Source organism: Mobula hypostoma, chromosome 6 (assembly GCF_963921235.1).
Source record: "Mobula hypostoma chromosome 6, sMobHyp1.1, whole genome shotgun sequence".
Taxonomy (NCBI): domain Eukaryota; kingdom Metazoa; phylum Chordata; class Chondrichthyes; order Myliobatiformes; family Myliobatidae; genus Mobula; species Mobula hypostoma.
The window spans coordinates 91,567,373-91,587,859 of record NC_086102.1 but is presented as its reverse complement, the minus strand read 5'-3'; the positions used below and the strand labels follow the sequence as shown (position 1 = coordinate 91,587,859).

The 20,487-nt window shown below is 42.6% G+C and overlaps 1 protein-coding gene across 1 annotated transcript in view; it reads right to left on the bottom strand.

The window, feature by feature from the left end:
• The window catches only part of vwa8 (von Willebrand factor A domain containing 8), a 485,234-nt gene that overhangs the window by 210,623 nt on the left and 254,124 nt on the right, over positions 1-20,487 (bottom strand). Inside the window, exons 21-22 of the mRNA XM_063051192.1 lie at positions 20,185-20,261; positions 4,610-4,685 (exon numbers count right to left, since the gene is read on the bottom strand). Coding sequence (XP_062907262.1) covers positions 4,610-4,685; positions 20,185-20,261 — 153 coding nt within the window. The remainder of the gene's footprint in view (positions 1-4,609; positions 4,686-20,184; positions 20,262-20,487) is intronic.

Genomic DNA, 20,487 nt, shown 5'->3' with positions numbered 1-20,487 from the left:
TCTGGGGCTGTGGAAATGATTGTGTAGATATTAGTTGAATATCTTTTCCCTCTAAAACAAAGGTTCCCAACCTTTTTTTATGCCATGGACCAATATCATTAAGCAAGGAGTCCAGAGACCCCAGATTAGGAACCCCTGCTCTAAACTCTGATGCTTGATGTATGGACTCCCACTTTATGAGGAGAATGGTAAGCAATCTCTGTTACTAATGTCCAGTTTGATTGTCACTGGGACCATTGGCTCTGAGCTTCACCTTGGTCTTTGAAATAAGATTTAGACCCTCCGTCCATATATGCACCATGGAGATGACTTGTGGGATGGAAGTGACTGTTAGACATCAGAGCAGCATTTGCTCGAGTGCATTAGAATTTAAATCAATAAGGTAATGGAAACTGCCTTCAGTTCTACCACAGATTCTCAAGCTTGTTGTGGCAGAATTTAAACCAACAAGCATGAATACAGGTACTATCTTGCCAATTTGGCAGTGTGCCCCTCCAAATCCATAATCGCCTACATTCAGAAGTACAAAGCATCACTCACATGGAAATGCTCTTCGCTCCCACACCTTGCTTTGACCCTCTTAAATCACATGTCATCCTGATAAAGATCTTTTACTGTTAATCCATTGTTTCAGGATCTAAGTCTTGGAATTCCCTCTGCCAGTAGCATTGTGGGAAGATAATCACCCGAAAGACTGCTGAGGTTCAAGCAGTCTCCTTCTCAAATGTAAAGGGATTTCATGCTTTCACATATGAAGGATTGGTTGAACAATTTTCAGTCCGTAGGAAAGTGCTGGGAATCTGGAAGGGGGAGAAGCAGGGAGATAGGGAATGTTCCTCCCTCAGATTTCCAGCGCTTTACTTCACCCCTCCCACTGTCTCTGTTTCACCTATCACCTACCACCTTGTACTTCTTCCTTTCCTCCACCCCCCCCCACCCTCTTGCTCTAACTTCTCATCTTTTTTTCAAGTCTTGATTAAGGGTCTCAGCCCAAAATGTCAACTGTTTACTCTTTCCCATAGATGCTGCCTGGCCTACTGAGTTCCTCCAGCATTTTGTGTGTGTAGCAGATACGAATGCCTCCAGCCTTGCTGCCCTCCAGGACCATGCACACCTCCACACACTGCACAAAGTCTTTCTCCTGGGGCCAGGGAATCAAGAACTAGCAGGCATAGGTTTAAGGTTAGAGGGGGGAAAAGTGTAATCGGAACCTGAAGGACAACTTTATCATCCAGAGAATGATCAGAATATGAACTGAGCAGCTAGAGGAAGTGGTTAAAGTTCAAATTCAAGATCAAGTTTAATTGTGATTCAACCATCCATGAATACCCATGGATAGAGGTAAATGAAACAGTGTTCCTCTGGGGCCAAGGTACAAAACATATTACCAGCAGCACAAGGCACATGTAGCACATATAAGACAGCAGCAAACATACAGTCACACTAAAAAAATATAGCTGAAGTCCTTTAGTATCACGTTCTGTAGAATGATGGTGTCGTCAACAATAACAAGCCTGCAGCAGTTTGATCATCACGTGATAAGAAGTGTATTTTCAGACAACTGCAGTCCTGCTTGTCTTCCATCAAGCAAACAGCAGCAACAGGAAGGGCCAATCCCCAACCCAGTCTGGACACCACGTCACACCGCCTCCAGCATCTCCTCCCCTGAGCAGTGGTAACAGGCGAACCTATGGCATGAGGCCCTGATCCACACTACTACCACGGCCACACAACGTCCCTGCGTCGGCCTCGCCAATGAACCAGTGACTGAACTTACAGTATTCCACATTATCAATTTCATGTTTCCAACATTGTCTTTCGATCACAAAAAAAATCCAAGACAATCCAAGCCCAAGACTCACACAGTTTGTTAGAACGTGCACAGCCTTTGCACATCACCTCTGACACCTTCTTCCCTGGGTGGCTGAAGCAGCCTGCAACACTGTGCCAGACAAGTCCAAGCTCCATTGCTATCAAGCAACTCGCTAGTGATAGAGACCTATAATATTTGATCAGCAGTGTCTTGAAATCACATTAAAGTCATAAAGGATGAACAATTTTATTTTTGATTGGACCCAGAGATGTCACTGCGTCCAAGAGCACAGCCATCTTACCAGAGGTAAGCAGGTACATTAATAATATTTAGAAGGTATTTGGACAAGTACATGCCAAGTGGGACTAACCCAGGTAGGCAACTTGACCAGCATGCAATTGGGCTGAAGGAGTATTGTAGTACTGTATAACTCTTAAGTGCTTTTTGTTGCTCAAACATTAGTGCCAAGGCTTCAGCTCCAAATTGAGTTAATTAGGTACTATAATTTACCCCTTTTGTAGGTTAACAGAAAAATAAACACATGCAAAGGGAAGTTGACAGGTGTGTGTGAGAGAGAATAAGTTAAAGGAAAATTCAGAGTGGGGGAACAGGATTGATGGGATTGCTCCATGGGGAGCTGCCATGAACTCAAGTAGCTTCTTTGTGTGTGTCATTTCAAATTGTTTCTGCAACATTTTGTTCCAGCTGCTGGTTTTCAAAGTAAATGTTACCTTGATAACTTTGGTTTGCAGCCCATCATTGTAAACACAGTGGATTCTGGTTAATTGGAGCACATCGGGATCAGTACATTTTGGCCCAATTAAGCAGCTGTTAGCCAAAGTTTCATGGAAATCATTAAAAAAAGACAAATTACCATTTAACTCAGTAACAAATTATGTATTTAAATGAAATTCAGAACAAATTAGAACACTGTCAATGCTACTACAGTACTATAAAACTGTGTCAGTTTCTAATATTTATCAACGTTGGAATTCATTTAGTGTACATGTTCTTTAGATTGACTGTAAATGAACACAATCAGCGCAGACAGCAAGTGCAGATAATGGGCTGCTGTCATACAATGTTACTGACATTTGCATCCTCCAAATCTTCATTTTAATTGTAACATCAAAGATGATTGTCGATACCTTCAAATTCTTCGTAGTTCCTAGCCTACTGAAGGAGTGAAATTGTTTCATTTTCAATTCCAGCTGTTTCTGGCATCTCCAAGCCTGAATGCTTGAAACCGCAGTGAGTACAATTATTCTGAATTATCTTACTGCTTATTTCTCACCAACTATCAATGACAAAAAAATTACTGCATTTTGAACACAAGTGCATGCAACTAATTCTATTTAAAAAGTTTGCACCAAGCATGGTGCACTGTCTAATGGCCACACAATCTGACACTAGGAGAAAAAGTTCAGAACCAGTCTTCTGCATTAATCAGACAGCGCAGTGTTCCACATAAACGAAGGGAATCCTAGCTATTTTATCAATTAGATTTTGTTCTTTAAGAGTTGTTCTAAATAAGTAGCTGTCCCGATTAACCAATGGCCCAGTTAACCAGAATTCACTGTACAGTATATGATCATTCCTCTCAACAACTCCCCATCTCTATAAACTTTTTAAAAGCCACCCATATGTCCAAACTTTTAGCCATCTCTCTGATATTGCTTTATATGTCACAGTTACTAAAGCTGTTTTGATCCTGAAAGGTATGTAAGGATGTTTGGAACAAAAAAATCTGCAAATGCTGGAAATCTGAAGCGAAAACAGAGAATGCTGGAAATACTCAGTAGGTCAGGCAACAAGGTTGATGTTTTAGAAACATAGAAACATAGAAAATAGGTGCAGGAGTAGGCCATTCGGCCCTTCAAGCCTGCACCGCCATTTATTATGATCATGGCTGATCATCCAACTCAGAACCCTGCCCCAGCCTTCCCTCCATACCCCCTGACCCCCGTAGCCACAAGGGCCATATCTAACTCCCTCTTAAATATAGCCAATGAACTGGCCTCAACAGTTTCCTGTGGCAGAGAATTCCACAGATTCACCACTCTCTGTGTGAAGAAGTTAAGTGGAGAGAACAGATGATGTGCAGACAAAGTTATCAAGGTAACAAATTGAAAACCAGTGGTTGGAACAAAAATGACCTAGAAACAATTTGAAATATAACAAATAGAAATAGATGAGCATAGTCAGGTCTGAAAAAAGAAGTTGTCTATGATATTAAGCCCCAAGGATAAAGAGGTGTTGTTCATTGAGTTTACGTTGAATACCACTGGGCAATATAGCAGCTCAGAAAGCAAGTAGGTGACAGGTGATTGTAAGCTGAGAGCCACTCATCCAGACTTAATGGAGGTCCTCTGCAAAGTGATCGTCTAATCTGTGTTTGTTTTTTCGAACTTAGAGAACTCATTGTGAACCACAATCTCTAAATGGGAAAAAGTGAACTGTTACTTCACTTACAAGTGCTGGATGATGTGAGGCAAAGAGATAAAATAGCAGGTTTTTAAACTAATTGTTGCCTGGACAAATGCAGTCTGTGCTCTATCAGGCATTTTCTCTGTGCAACTTAACATACAATAGCTTTCTTACTTCTCTAATCCTGAAGAAAATTTCTTCACCCAAAAGGTTATTTCTGTTTCTCTCCCCACTGATGGTGGCTGACCTGCTAAGTGTTTCTAGCATTCTGTTTTATAGCTGTTGTGGAGGTGTTGCCCTCATCCATTTTATCTGAAGCAGGAACAGGGACGGGCTATTGTAGCTTATTTTAATTTTGTTAAGACTAACCAGAGGAGAATCTTCATACGTGATGACTCCATGTTGAACAGATGGCTGTAAAGTCAGACTCTGAACAGTGGTATCCCTGAAATAAAGTAAAATACATCTCAATTTCAAGTTAAAATATTAGATCTCAGTTTACAGACAATTCAGTTTTGTTACATCTTGACCAGTAACAAAAGGGATATACAAGAAGCTGCAATATTATGTATTACAATAGTGACTAGCTAAATGGAATTGACATATGCAGTATTTAAACAAGACAAAGATTGGATAAGTCTTCCAAAGAGCTGGCTCTGCCACAATGAGCTGAATATGTGTTGCATTGTACTTTGATTCTAAACATGCACTGATATTTTGTTAAGAAGAACTTAAAGTTGATTTAGTTTACTTATCCCATTCTCTGCTAGTCATTGAGCACCTGACATCCAAATGTTGGTGTGAAATGTTGTAATCGATTGGCATGAAACAACATCCAAACAATAATTCCCTCCAACAGACTAAGTCCAGTGGTTCTGATGTATAAAGGACCAGAAAGTTTACTTATTTAGTTAGAGATACAGTGTGAAACCAACCCAAAAAGCTGCACCCCCCAGCAACCTACCAATTCACAGGACAATTTACAATGACCAATCAACCTACTAACCAGTATGTCAATGGACTGTGGGAAGAAACCAGAGTATTTGGAGGAAATCCTTGCACTCACAGGGAGAACATATAAACTCTTTACAAACAGTGCCGGAATTGAACTCCAAACTCCAGATCACCTGACCTGCAAGAGCATCGCGCTAACCACTATGTAATTGTGGCACCCATAACCTGTCTAATTATTTAGTGTTAAATGCATTAGCCGCTTGCATCACTTGGAACTCCTTAGTACTGGTTCTGCACATTGATGGACTTTGCTATATGAGATCTGGCCAAACGAGTCAAGAGTATCCAATTCATCTTAGACGAAAAGAGCTCCAATACAGCAGAAAGCACAGAAGCACAGCAAAGCATTTCCCACATCCCAGGTATCTCGGTGTGAACTGTTCATGACAGCCATTGAGTTCATGGCACCCAGTCTCAAATCTGGATGTGACTTGTCTGCAACAGCAATAGAGATTCCAGCACTTAAAGCTCACCATCTACCACGCCAGCAATTCTACAGAAAATTCTGCAAATCAAATAGCCGAGTAGAAGCCAAATGTTCAAATTTCCTCACCTTTCACAACAATGTCCCTTTTGGCAGATTTAGATGGGAACTCTCAGTTAATAAAACCATAGAAAACTAATATCTCATTGGTACAACTTCCAAAGTGTCCAAAAAGAAAAACAACGCTGAGATTTACCCTGCAGTACTTTTTAACTGCACTGCTTATTGTGGCTGCACATTTGCTGATGGAATCAACCCAATACAGGTATCTCCCGCCATCCGAAGATAGAGCGTTCCTATGAAACGGTTCATAAGCCAAAATGTCGTAAAGCGAAGAAGCAATTACCTGATTGCCGGTTGCGTCGTCTCTGATCTGGGCCGACAATTACGTGTCGGTGGCACCTAATTAATTAGCTTGTTTATTTCGGCTTTTTTCTTAAAGATGTGCTGTGTGCCTCCCGGCTACCATTGCATTCTCCGTGAATTGGTATCTGTCCGTGGCCTGGGGATTGGGGTGGTGGGAGACTGGGGTGTCATCTCGTCATCGTCTGTTTCCATTAGAGCAGGCAGCTCACCTTCTCCTATCTCTGCCTGCCTCGATGTCGAAGGTCGAGGTTCGTCGTCTGCTGTGGCTGATGTGGAAGACTTGCTTGACTGCTGAGCCTCGAGCATTTTTCTATCACACAGTTCTTTGTAAGGACTCACACCATCCTGCAAATATCCCCTAAACCAACGTACCCTTTCAAAATTAAAGTTGTACTTTATCATTACTCATTCGGTTTCGATTGTTATCCTTTTTTCTTCCAATTGCATCAGCTCTTCATCTGTCAGTTCTTGGTCATGGGATGCCAAAACCTCTTCAACATCATCTTCGTCAACTTCCACAAGCCAAACTCACTTTGTCCTTACTTCGTTCACCATGATCGAAACACTTAATTATACCTAGATTTACGCTAAGTGTAACACCCTTACGAGCTCTTTGAGGCTTTTCCAATACCTTAGAACTCATCTTGCAAACGGCTGCTCACAGACACGTGTTTAAGCAATGCCGGCGAGAATGCAGTTCCGAATCTGGGGAGAGCAGCTGCTCGGGGCGCGCGCTGCCTTTTATCGCACGCTGATTTTTTTCATGCGTTGATTTTTTATCGCCCGCCGATTTTTTATCGCGTGCTGCTTTTTTTTTCATAACAGTGAAAACACCTTCTGAAAGCAAAAACAGGGTACTAATGTAGGTCTTTCGTAACAGTGAGGTTTCGTAAAGCAATCACTCGAAAAGTGGGGGACACCTGTAACCAACTACAACCTCTCTTGAGAAAATGCTGATGAATTGCTTTCTCAATTGCTGAAGTCAACATGTTTAAGGAGTAGAGGGGAAGAGAGTTCCAGTGTTTTGGTGAAGGAACAATCGGTATGTTAGACTAGTATTTGACTTGAACAGCAACTGTTTCCTTGCACCAACTAACCTGGTAAGATACAGAGGTTTGAAAAGTACTGCTGCAGGAGCCTTGCTGAGTTTTTCTAGAGCACCTGGTAATGGTACACACAGGTGGCTGTGGTTTGTGGTAGTGGAAATATGAGTGTTCAGGGTAGATGTTGGGTGCCAAGCATTTGGGCTGCTTTGTCCTGGATGAGGTCAAGCCTCAAGGGCCATTGGAGGAGGACTCATCAAAACAAGCAACAGCATTCTATCACACTGTGACTTGTAGATGATGAAAGGATTTTCGGGTATCAGCTCGTGACTTATTACTAACAAAATACCTAATTCCTGGCATGTCTCCAACAAGCTTCTACAGAGGTACTGCTGAAAATATCCCAGGGTTTAGATGTGTAAAGGGGGCAAGGAGGGAGGTAAAAGAGGTGGAGGAATATCATTGCTGATCAAGGTAGCATCACAGCTGTAGAACTGGAGGGCACAGCATAGGGATTGTCTCCTGAGTCAGTGTGGATAGATGCCAGAAACAGGTAGGAATCAATCACTCTATTAGGAGTATTCTATAGCCTCCTACCCCTCCCAAGAGCAAACATTATACTAACTTCTTCAAGGAAGTGGCAGAGTAAAATGATGAAGGTAGAATGGTTCCTTCCGAACGCTCTGCTCTCCACTCCCTCTGCACTAATCCTAACCTTACTATTAAACCCACCAATAAGGGGGGTGCTGTTGTAGTCTGGCGTACTGACCTCTACCTTGCCGAGGCACAGGGACAACTCGCGGATACCTCCTCTTATTTACCCCTCGATCGTGACCCCACTAAGGAGCACCAGGCCATTGTCTCCCACACCATCATCGACTTTATCCGCTCGGGGATCTCCCATCCACTGCTACCAACCTTATAGTTCCCACACCTCGCACTTCCCGTTTCTACCTCGTACCCAAGATCCACAAGCCTGCCTGTCCTGGCAGACCTATTGTCTCAGCTTGCTCCTGCCCCACCGAACTCGTTTCTGCATACCTCGACACGGTTTTATCACCTCTTGTTCAATCCTTTCCTACCTATGTTCGTGACACTTCTCACGCTCTTAAACTTTTCAATGATTTTAAGCTCCCTGGCCCCCATTGCTTTATTTTCACCATGGATGTCCAGTCCCTATATACTTCCATCCCCCATCAGAAAGGGGTCAAAGCTCTCCGCTTCTTTTTGGATTCCAGACCTAATCAGTTCCCCTCTACCACTACTCTGCTACGTCTAGCGGAATTAGTCCTTACTCTTAATAATTTCTCCTTTGGCTCCTCCCACTTCCTCCAAACTAAAGGTGTAGCTATGGGCACCCGTATGGGTCCTAGCTATGCCTGTCTTTTTCTTGGCTTTGTGGAACAATCTATGTTCCATACCTATTCTGGTATCTGCCCCCCACTTTTCCTTCGCTACATCGACGACTGCATTGGCGCTGCTTCCTGCACGCATGCAGAGCTCGTTGACTTTATTAACTTTGCCTCCAACTTTCACCCTGCCCTCAAGTTTACCTGGTCCATTTCCGACACCTCCCTCCCCTTTCTAGATCTTTCTGTCTCTATCTCTGGAGACAACTTATCCACTGATGTCTACTATAAGCCTACTGACTCTCACAGCTATCTGGACTATTCCTCTTCTCACCCTGTCTCTTGCAAAAATGCCATCCCCTTCTCGCAATTCCTTCGTCTCCACCGCATCTGCTCTCAGGATGAGGCTTTTCATTCCAGGACGAGGGAGATGTCCTCCTTTTTTAAAGAAAGGGGCCTCCCTTCCTCCACCATCAACTCTGCTCTCAAACGCATCTCCCCCATTTCATGCACATCTACTCTCACTCCATCCTACCGCCACCCCACTAGGAATAGGGTTCCCCTGGTCCTCACCTACCACCCCACCAGCCTCTGGGTCCAACATATTATTCTCCGTAACTTCCGCCACCTCCAATGGGATCCCACCACTAATCTTTCCCTCCCCCGCCCTCTACTTTCTGCAGGGATCGCTCCCTACGCGACTCCCTTGTCCATTCGTGCCCCCCAACCCTCCCCACTGATCTCCCTCCGAGCATTTATCCTTGTAAGCGGAACAAGTGCTACACATGCCCTTACACTTCCTCCCCTACTACCATTCAGGGCTCCAGACAGTCCTTCCAGGTGAGGCGACACTTCACCTGTGGGTCGGCTGGGGTGATATACTGCGTCCGGTGCTCCCGATGTGGCCTTCTATACATTGGCGAGACCCGACGCAGATTGGGAGATCATTTTGCTGAACACCTACGCTCTGTCCACCAGAGAAAGCAGGATCTCTCAGTGGCCACACATTTTAATTCCACGTCCCATTCCCATTCTGATATGTCTATCCACGGACTCCTCTACTGTCAAGATAAAGCCACACTCAGATTGGAGGAACAACACCTTATATTCCGTCTAGGTAGCCTCCAACCTGATGGCATGAACATTGACTTCTCTAACTTCCGCTAATGCCCCACCTCCCCCTTGTACCCCATCTGTTATTTATTTTTATACACACATTCTTTCTCTCACTCTCCTTTTTCTCCCTCTGTCCCTCTGACTGTCCCTTGCCCATCCTCTGGGTTTCTCCCTGGGCCTCCTGTCCCATAATCCTCTCATATCCCCTTTGCAAATCACTTGTCCAGCTCCTGGCTCCATCCCTCCCCCTCCTGTCTTCTCCTATCATTTTGGATCTCCCCCTCCCCTTCCCACTTTCAAATCTCTTACCAACTCTTCCTTCAGTTAGTCCTGACGAAGGGTCTCGGCCTGAAACGTCGACTGTACCTCTCCCTAGAGATACTGCCTGGCCTGCTGCGTTCACCAGCAACTCTGGTGTGTGTTGCTTGAATTTCCAGCATCTGCAGAATTCCTGTTGTTTAAGGTAGAATAGTGCTTGTAGTCTATATGGATTTTACTAAGACATTCTTCAAGGTTCTCCATGATAGGCTCATTCGAAAAAACAGGAGGCATTGGATCTGGGAAAACTTGGTTGCCCACAGAAGGCAGAGGAAAGTAGTAGCCTGGAGGTCATTGCTGGTGGTGTTCCACAGGGATTTGTTTTGGGACTGTGCTCTGTGATATTTATAAGTTACCTGGATGAGGAAGCACAGTAGAAGGGTGGGTTGGAAAGTTTGCAGATGACACAAAGATTGGCAGTGTGTGTATAGTGTAGGAAATGGTTTGTGGCTACAAAAGGACATTGATAGGATGCAAAGTTGGGCTGGGAAGTGGTGGATGGAGTTTAATCCAGAAAAGCGTGAAGTAATTCATTTTAGAAGGTTGAACTTAAATGCAGAGTACAAGGTTAATAGTGGGATTCGTATCAGTATAGATCTTGGGGATAAGAGGGATCTTGGTGTCCAAGTCCATAGATCCTTCAAAGTTGCTGCACAAGTTGATAACTGTACATTTATACAGCAATTTGAATACACAGAAACATAAAGATCTGCATAGGTTGTGACTTCATCCCAATATATCATTAGCACATCACTCCTTACCTTCAGGAGTATCGACAGGAGACATTGCCTCAAGAAGGCAACGTCTGTCATCAAATATCCCCACCATCTAGGCCATACCATCTTCACACAGCTACCAATGGGCAGGAGGTACAGAAACCAGAAGTATCACACAACCAGGTTCAAAAACAGCTACTTCCCTTCATCCAACCTGCGTAACCCTCATCACCACCTCAGTACAGCAACACTATGAACACTATGCACGACAATAGACATTTTTGCTCTAATTGTGTTCTAGTTTAATTTTCTGTAGTTTATGTGATTAATGATTTGTTGTGAATGTTGTGTTTCTGATGCTGTGCTTGTGATGCTGCAGCAAGTAAGATTTTCATTGTGCCATGCATACGTGTACATATAATAAATTTGATTTTGATTTGCAACATTTATGTACTTCAACCAGCGGTTTCTCGCCAGTGACATTGTCCATGATAATAGATGGTGAGGTATCCAGCAACTCTAAAGCCAAAGGGTGTGAAGGCTCTCTTCCAGTGAGGATTTATTCACCGGGTAATTGTGTAGTTTAGTTGCTATTTATAATTGGTGAGTTCACACAATGGGTAATTCCAACTGCTACTGCTCAGGTAATGAATCATTCCATAAGTTGCAATCAAGACTGGATTTGAGATTTCACCGGCAAATAAGATAGATATCCTTGTCAGATTCACATCTATGCCAAGATCATAGATCAGAGTCATAGGTAAGTACAGTACAGAAACATGTTTCTCCAAATGCTCGTAAATCCTGTTATTGTTATAGAACACTACAGCACAGGAACAAGTCTTTCATCTGATCTAGTCCTTGTCAAACCAAGTCTGCCTACTCTCATCAACCTGCACTGCTCAATCTTCTACGTTCTAAAGAATACAGTCCTAATCTATTCAATCTTTCCTTATAACTCAGGTCCTCCAGACCTGACAACATCCTTGTAAGTTTTCTCTGTACTCTTTCAACCTTGTTTACATCTTCCCTGCATATGACCAAAACTTGGGTTGACTAGGCTTATATTCTCTGGAATTTAGAAGATTGAAGGGGGATCTTATTGAAACGTATAAAATTCTAAAAGGATTGGACAGGCTAGATGTAGGAAGATTGTTCCCAATGTTGGGTAAGTCCAGAACGAGGGGTCACAGTTTGAGGATAAAGGGGAAGCCTCTTAGGACCGAGATGAGGAAACACTTCTTCACACAGAGAGTGGTGAATCTGTGGAATTCTCTGCCACAGGAAACAGTTGAGGCCAGTTCATTGGCTATATTTAAGAGGGAGTTAGATATGGTCCTTGTGGCTAAAGGGTTCAGGGGGTATGGAGAGAAGGCAGGTACAGGGTTCTGAGTTGGATGATCAGCCATGATCATGCTGAATGGTGGTGCAGGCTCGAAGGGCCGAATGGCCTACTCCTGCACCTATTTTCTATGTTTCTATGTTTCCACACAATATTCCAAAATAGGCCTTACACATCCCATCTAATGTACTCAATACTTTGTTGTATGTAGGCCAATGTGCCAAAAGCTTTCTTTACAGCTCTATCTACCTGTGACACCACTTACAAGGAATTATGTACCTGTATTCCAGATTCCTTTGTTCTATCACAGTCCCCAGTGCCCTACTATTCACTGTGTCAGACCTACCCTGGTTGGTCCTACCAAAGTGCAAAACCTCCTACATGTTTGCATTAAATTCCACCTGCCATTTTTTAGCCCACTTTTCTAGCCCACTTTTCTAGCCAATCCAGATCCCACTGCAAGCCATGATAGCTGTCCTCACTGTCCAGTATATCCTCAATTTGGTGCCATCTGCAAATTTGCTGATCCAGTTAACCACATTATCATCCAGATCGTTAATATCGATGCCAAACAACAAAAGATGCAGCACCGATCCTGTGGCACACCACTAGTCACAGGCCTCCAGTCAGAGAGGCAACCTTCTACTAGCACTCTCTCACTTCTCCCACAAAGACAACGTCTAATCCAAGCAACACACATTAAAGTTGCTGGTGAACGCAGCAGGCCAGGCAGCATCTCTAGGAAGAGGTACATTCGACGTTTCGGGCCGAGACCCTTCGTCAGGACTAACTGAAAGAAGAGCTAGTAAGAGATTTGAAAGTGAGAGGGGGAGGGGGAGATCCGAAATGATAGGAGAAGACAGGAGGGGGAGGGATGGAGCCAAGAGCTGGACTGTTCATTGGCAAAAGGAATATGAGAGGATCATGGGACAGCAGGCCTAGGGAGAAAGAAAAGGGGGAGGGGGGAAAACCAGAGGATGGGCAAGGGGTATAGTGAGGGGGACAGAGGGAGAAAAAGAATGTGTGTATATAAATAAATAAATACTGGATGGGGTACGAGGGGGAGGTGGGACATTAGTGGAAGTTTGAGAAGTCAATGTTAATGCCACCAGGCTGGAGGCTACCCAGACGGAACGTAAGGTGTTGTTCCTCCAACCTGAGTGTGGCTTCACCTTAACAGTAGAGGAGGCCGTGGATAGACATATCGGAATGGGAATGAGACGTGGAATTAAAATGTGTGGCCACTGGGAGATCCTGCTTTCTCTGGCCGACAGAACGTAGGTGTTCAGCAAAACGGTCTCTCAGTCTGCGTCGGGTCTCGCCAATATATAGAAGGCTACATCGGGAGCACCAGACGCAAGTATATATTTATACTTCTCAAACTTCCACTAATGCCCCACCTCCCCATCATACCCCATCCGTTATTTATTTACATACACACATTCTTTTTCTCCCTCTGTCCCCCTCACTATACCCCTTGCCCATCCTCTGGTTTCCCCCCCTCCCCCTTTTCTTTCTCTCTAGGCCTCGTGTCCCATGATCCTCTCATATCCCTTTTGCCAATCAACTGTCCAGCTCTTGGCTCCATCCCTCCCCTTCCTGTCTTCTCCCATCATTTCGGATCTCCCCCTCCCTCTCGCACTTTCAAATCTCTTACTAGCTCTTCCTTCAGTTAGTCCTGACGAAGGGTCTCGGCCCAAAACGTCGACTGTACCTCTACCTAGAGATGCTGCCTGGCCTGCTGCATTCACCAGCACTTTTATGTGTTGCTTGAAATTCCAACATCTGCAGATTTCCTCGTGTTAACGTTTAATTCAATTTACTTTCTCATCCTGAATGCTGACTGACTGAACCTTCTTGACCAGCCTCCTATGCGGAACCTTGTCAAATGCCTTGTTGAAGTCCATGTAGGCAACATTCACTGACTTGCCTTTGTCAACTTTCTCGGTAACTTCCTCAAAGAACTTATAAGAGTGGTTACACATGACCTACCCATGCAGAAAGCCATACTGACTATCCTTAATCAATCCACATCTATCCAAATACCTTTTCTTACAATACCTTCCAATAACGTTCCCACAACTGATGTCAGATTCATTGGCTTATAATTTCCTGGTTTCTGTTTACAGCATCTTTTAAACAACTGAAAAACAGTGGCTATCTTCCATTCTTCTGGTTGTCGTTAGGTCGCATCTGGAATTTCCAGTTGGCGGACGATTTCCCTCCATGCCGCTCTGTCCCGACACTTGTCCACAACATCCATAGTCTTGTCCAAATTGGTCCAATCCTTGATGTTGTCCAGCCACGTTGTTCTTTGCCTTCCTCTTCCTTTCTTTCCCTCCACCTTTCCATATAGCAAGTCCAACAAGATGTTATCTCTCTGTGTAACGTGTCCACAACAAGGAACTTCTAACTTCATGATTTTCTCCAGCAGTATCCGTAGTCTATCAACTTCGGACAAAGCCTTCTCATTTGAAACTCTCCTGGTACCTCTCCTTTAACTAAGGATATTTGAAATGTCTCTGCAATGGCCCTACAATTTCTACACTTGCCTTCTATACGATCTTAGGGAACACCTTGTCTGGCCCTGGGGATTTATCCACCCTGATTTGCCTTAGGGTAGCAAACACCTCCTCCTCGGTAATCTGTACAGGGTCCGTGAAGTTGATGCCACTTTGTCACACTTCTATAGACTCTGTATCCATCTCCTGAGTAAATACAATGCAAAGAATATATTTAAGATCTCCGTCATCTGTTTTGGCTCCACACGGATTACTATTTTAGTCTTCCAGAGGACCAATATTATCCCTTGCAATTCTTTTGTTCTTAACAGATCTGTAAAACTTCTGCACAATACTGTATAATGTGTTATATGATATAGCTAAGGTGCCAAAGGTTTGTGCACAGTTCTGCAGTAATTTAATGTAATGCACTGTGCTGCTTCAGCAAAATAAATCATGACACCTGATTCTGATTTGGGTCTTCATTGCAGACTGAGAGTGGGAAGGGGGCAGGGAGAGGGGAATCATGGTTGGGAAAAGGGGAAGGGAGAAGAGAGAAGAGAGGGAGTGGGAAGCACCAGAGAGACATTCTGTAATGATCGATAAATCAAATGATCTTGCTAGGTGTCTCAGGGCAGGGTGTATCTGCACCCATGCCACCCCACCCCGACACTCATTCTCTGCCACCTGTAACACAGCCCTCCATGCTCGCCATTCCCAACATGCTTTGCTCCCGCCATATTTACAAACTCCCCTCCATTCCATGTTCACAAACACAGTACTGGGCAAAAGTCTTCGGTACCCTAGCTGTATATATGTGCCTGAGACTTTTGCACAATACTGTACATTTGAACAAACATTTGGGAGGATGGTGAGAAGGATTTTCTGGCTACTGTGGGGCTGCAGGCATTTTCTGTTGCCTGAGAACTTATTTGCAGCTGCATTTCTGATTTTGAAGTTGTCTCGGTTACAAACAGTTCAAAGTAAAGGAACCCTACTGTAACCTAGAGAGGCTCATTTACTTCATTAAAATTATGATTCATGATGTTGAACATCACTATTAAATTTCCTTTTAACATTCTCTGCTTTAAGGATAATAACCCCAGTTTCTCAACAATCTTCCTTAAAACAGTTACCTCAAATGAAGTGCCATCCAAGTAAATCTCTCCACATTGATAATAAATTTACTTTCAACTTTGAAGACAAAGTACATATATGTCACCACATACAACCCAGATTTTTTTCTTGCAGGTATATTCAACAAATCTGTAGAATAACAACCATAACATAATTAGAGAAAGGCCACCCAACTAAGGCGTCAACCAGAGTGCCGAAAACAATAAATTGCAAATACAAGAAGAAATAATAGTAATAATGTGGTCAATGGTGGGGAGGGCTTTACCCACAATGGACTGGGCCATTTCCACTTCTTTCTGTAAGATTTCCTGTTCAAGGGCATTGGTGTTTCTATACCAGTCCGTGATGCAGCCAGTCAATGTACTCTCCACCACATATCTATAAAAGTTTGTCAAAGTCTTGGATTTCATGCTGAATCTTTGCAAATTCCTAAGGAAGTAAAGGCCCTGCTGTGCTTTCTTCATAATTGCACTTACATGCTGGGCCAAGGACAGGTAATCTGAAATGATAACACCATGGAATTTAAGGTTGCTGACCCTCCAATGAGGACTGACTCATGGACCTCCAGCTTCCTCCTCCTTAAGAAAATAATCATCTCTTTGGTCTTGCTGATATTGGGTAAGAGTTTGTTGTTATGGCACCACTCAGCCAAATTTTCAACCTCCCTCCCTTCGTCACCACCTTTGATTCAGCCTATTGACAATGGTATTGTCAGCAAACTTGAATATGGCAGTGGAGCTCTGCATAGCCACACAGTCATAAGTATAAAGCAAGTAGCGTACAGGGCTAAGCACACAGCCTTGTGGAGCAGCTGTGCTGATGGAGGTTGTGGTGGAGATGCTTTTAACAATCCAAAGTGACTGGGGTCTGCATGTGAGGAATCGAGGATCCAATTGCACAAGGAGCTATTGAAGCTTATTGATTTGCTTTGAGGGGATGATGGTATTGAATGCTGAGCTGGTGTAGTTGATAAGGAGCATTAGGGGTCACATTTCCAGAGTTAAAGTTTATAGGCTCATCCAGTCTTGAAGCTGGAACATTTCAAAGCAGTACAAAGTGAGCACTACACTGTCAGAGGTGTTGTCTTTCAGATGGGGGTAGAGATCAGAAAGTTTTATTCCAGTATCCAAGAAAATGCTTAACATTCAACCAATTAAAATCAGAACAGATTCGCCAGCCGGTATTTCACCATGCTTACTATGCATACATAATTGGAAAGGAACTTTATCTGATTAAAAAAATGACTCTAAGGTATTCTGTATGACAGTCTATCAATAGAACTGTAGTTCTTTTTTTGAGTTTGCTAATTTAAGATTCTAAAAGCCATTTATTATAGATTTTTCCTTCTAGTCTTTCTAGTTCTGTCTCACAATTTTTCATTCCCTGGGAGGTAGACCAGTCAGGTAAAATCCACGTGTCAGAAATAACTTCAGTGGGAATGCAGATAATGCTTTTGGTTATATTTAGAAGCACAGCTGTGCTGCAGGTGTCCTAGTTCCATTCGTTATTGAATTGCACTCTTCAACCTTGAATATGGTGCTTCAATGATAGCAGGATTTTTTAAAATCCTATAATTGCAAGCCAGTAAAGTAGTAGTCGTTCAAAATATTACTCATCAAAATCTGCAGTCAAACCTGAATTTAACTCTGAAAACCAGAAATAATCTATGAAACTTCAAAGTTCAAAGTAAATTTATTATCTAAGTAAATACCATTTAGTTCATGAGCCAACCAGCATAACCAAATCATTAGAGTTTAGCAACACCATGACACTTTGATCAGTCAGCATTTAAATGGATTTTTAAAAAATTCTAATTATGTATTTTCTTGTATAAATTACATATAATTTATGTTTATGTATTTTGTGAATGCTGCTTATCTGACGCTATGTACCTGTGATGCTTCTGCAGGTAGATTTTTCATTGTACCTCTGCATGCATGTACTTGGGCATATGACACCAAGTCCAATGTGACAGAGATATGATTGATAGATCAGTGTGGATATATTGTCCTGTGGATAAGATGCATAGTGTGGCAGTCAACAATGCCAAAACTTAAAATAAATTTATGCTCCTCCTGCTGTTTGAAATTTATTTCATGTAGTGATTGCATAGCTCTGGAGTATTGTGAAAATTTTGAGAACTTCTCACATGCTTGGTACAGACTGGCTCCACATCATTTTTGAAACTCTAGTGCAACCTATTCCTTGGTGGCTCAAACCAATTGGGGTGGTGTGTGGGGTGTGTCAAGAGAGATTTCTTCTTCACTTTCATTGATTTCCTTTCCTTCTTCCAATGCAAGATGTTCGGGTCGCATTAGGACAGTGCTTGGAGAGGACACTGCAATGAGAGAGGCAACTAGCTAGTGGATTGAAAAGATCAACATCTTGTGGTTGGTCAGTAAGTCTGGATGTTGCCAAGCAATGGTGCAGGTCATTCAACAACTAGCAAGGCAGGAATTCACAGATATATTGTACGTGATTGCAACCAGCTGGATGTCCACAAGTTGCTTGCCTATTGACTGGTGTCAAACGAATACACAGTATTCTGGAATTAAGTGTGCCAAGGCCAGTTCCACTGAATGACCCAACTGGCATTACTCCCAGGACATTTCAACATTGAAACTTTGCTGCTAGATTCCAGAGAGTTTTGAGTAAACTCTGCAGAATAAGGTGTCTATTTGGGATAAGGTAAGAAAATGGCAACTTAGATTGACATTTAAGCAAAGAGTTGTGTGTTCTGCAGTATTCCTGGAGGTTTGAATTTGTGATGTTCTAACCCATCAAAGGAGATCAAGAATGACAGAAATAGCAGTGGGAGGAGGAGGAAGGAGAAACATAGGCGACAGGAGAGGCTCCTTCTGTGGAGAATGAAATAGAGTTAATGTTTCAGGTATATGTGATCTTTCATATGATTGGCAAATATGTGCCATAAAGCAGCTGTGAAACCCAGATGTTAACATAACTTAGAAGATCAAATGAGTTTATTACGTAGCCACTCAGATTTAGCTGCAAGTTGCACTTAGTTCAACGAAGTATACACTGTATATTGAAGCCAACAACCATCAAAGAAGCTAGTTCTCCACGCAATTGTATCTGATCTGTAGCATATCAAGGCACAGCTGAACACACAGTATGCAGCATAGATTGGGCTATGACAACATCTAGCTATGGTACTAAAAGACTGTGTAATGCTTCACTAAATGCAGTTTCTGGCAAGAGCTGGTGTGTCTGCATAGCACTCAAAAACTTTCCAGCCAGCATTAACTGTGAAGTTGCAAATATTCCCTTGGTCTGTTCAAAAGGTACAGGAAATAGTCGACAATCTTGTTCTTGCCCACTAACCATGTATAAAAAATAGAAGTATTCATGACTTATGGAACTCCTCCCTCATAAGTGTAGTCAGGTATACAAACACTGTCGGCTTGAATTCATTCCATATATGGCACACTGTTAGACTGCATTCAACTTACACATGACAGACTGTTAAATTACATTTATTACTAATTCTGAATTTGCAGCAGCTCAGTCATGTAGCTATTATAGCAGTTCCCTCCCAGCACTCTCAGCCATCACGTAAAGTGCAGAAACACAATGGAACAGCATCTTCTCCTGGGTGCATCCTCATCTGACATACCATTATTCTCTCGTTGTCTCAATCAAATTTCTGGAATTCTACACGTAACCCCGATTGTGAGGCTACCAAAGGACTGCAGGACTTCCATAAAAAACTTCACCACCATTTGCCCAAGATACAAGCCTTGATAACATTGTACAAATTCAGAGAATAATGCATTTACACTAGCATAATATCTGTATTGTTCATGAATAATAATTACCTCTGAAAGAATCATTTAGTAAACAGTCTCTTAGTTACACCAAATATGTCCATAGGTTAAATGAGCAATTACATGGCTAGGGCATAATGAAATTACTACATTTTAAACAGAAGGACCTGAGGGCCTGTCTGGGCACCAGTAACAGGAAGATAAACTTTATACATCATTACATGGGATGATTTCCAATGGTTCTTTGACTAAAACAGACCTCCCTCCAACTCCATTTTGGTTTGAGCTATACACGACAGATCAGCTTACAGATTGGATAATTTATCTATTGAAGGAAAACTATTGGCTAAGACTTCAGAGAGAACTCCCTTGTAAGATATTTACTGCTTCATTTTACAGATGGGATGATAAGTCAAGGTCGCAGATATTAAAATGTCTACAGCACTTTTTAAAGAATGTCTTCACTGATATTCATTCATCATCCAAAATTGTCACACCTTATTACTACATTGCTGTTGGTAGGACCTTGCTGTGTGTAACTGGTTGAATGTTACTTACAATTCTTGAGCCCACTTTGGGAGTAAACTTCATTAAACAGACATAAGGTATTTAAGTTATCAAAGTGAGTATGTAGTCCATTCTACAAGTCTTTATACAGACCTCCAGAACAAGAAATAAAGTTTGAGGGCCATTCTAGATTAAACAGTAGAAGTGTACTGTATGTCTGCAATAATTTGTAAAACTCATTATTGATACTTTCCAGTCAGCAATACCTGTGAAGCTGTAAATATTCTCTGGGTCTGTTCAAAAGGTGCAGGAAATGGTCAACAATCTTGTTCTTGCCCACGCCCTATGTATAAAGATAAAAGTATTATTATGTTATAACTCCAAGGAATTATGTCACTACCTAATGTGTTGGGCTTGTGGCAAGTGGTTAAGGCGTTCATCTAGTGATTTGAAGGTCGCTAGTTCGAGCCTCAGCTGTGGCAGCATATTTGTGTCCTTGAGCAAGGCACTTAACCACACATTGCTCTAGTGTCTGTGTGAGGAGCGGCACCCCAGACAGACTTCCAATC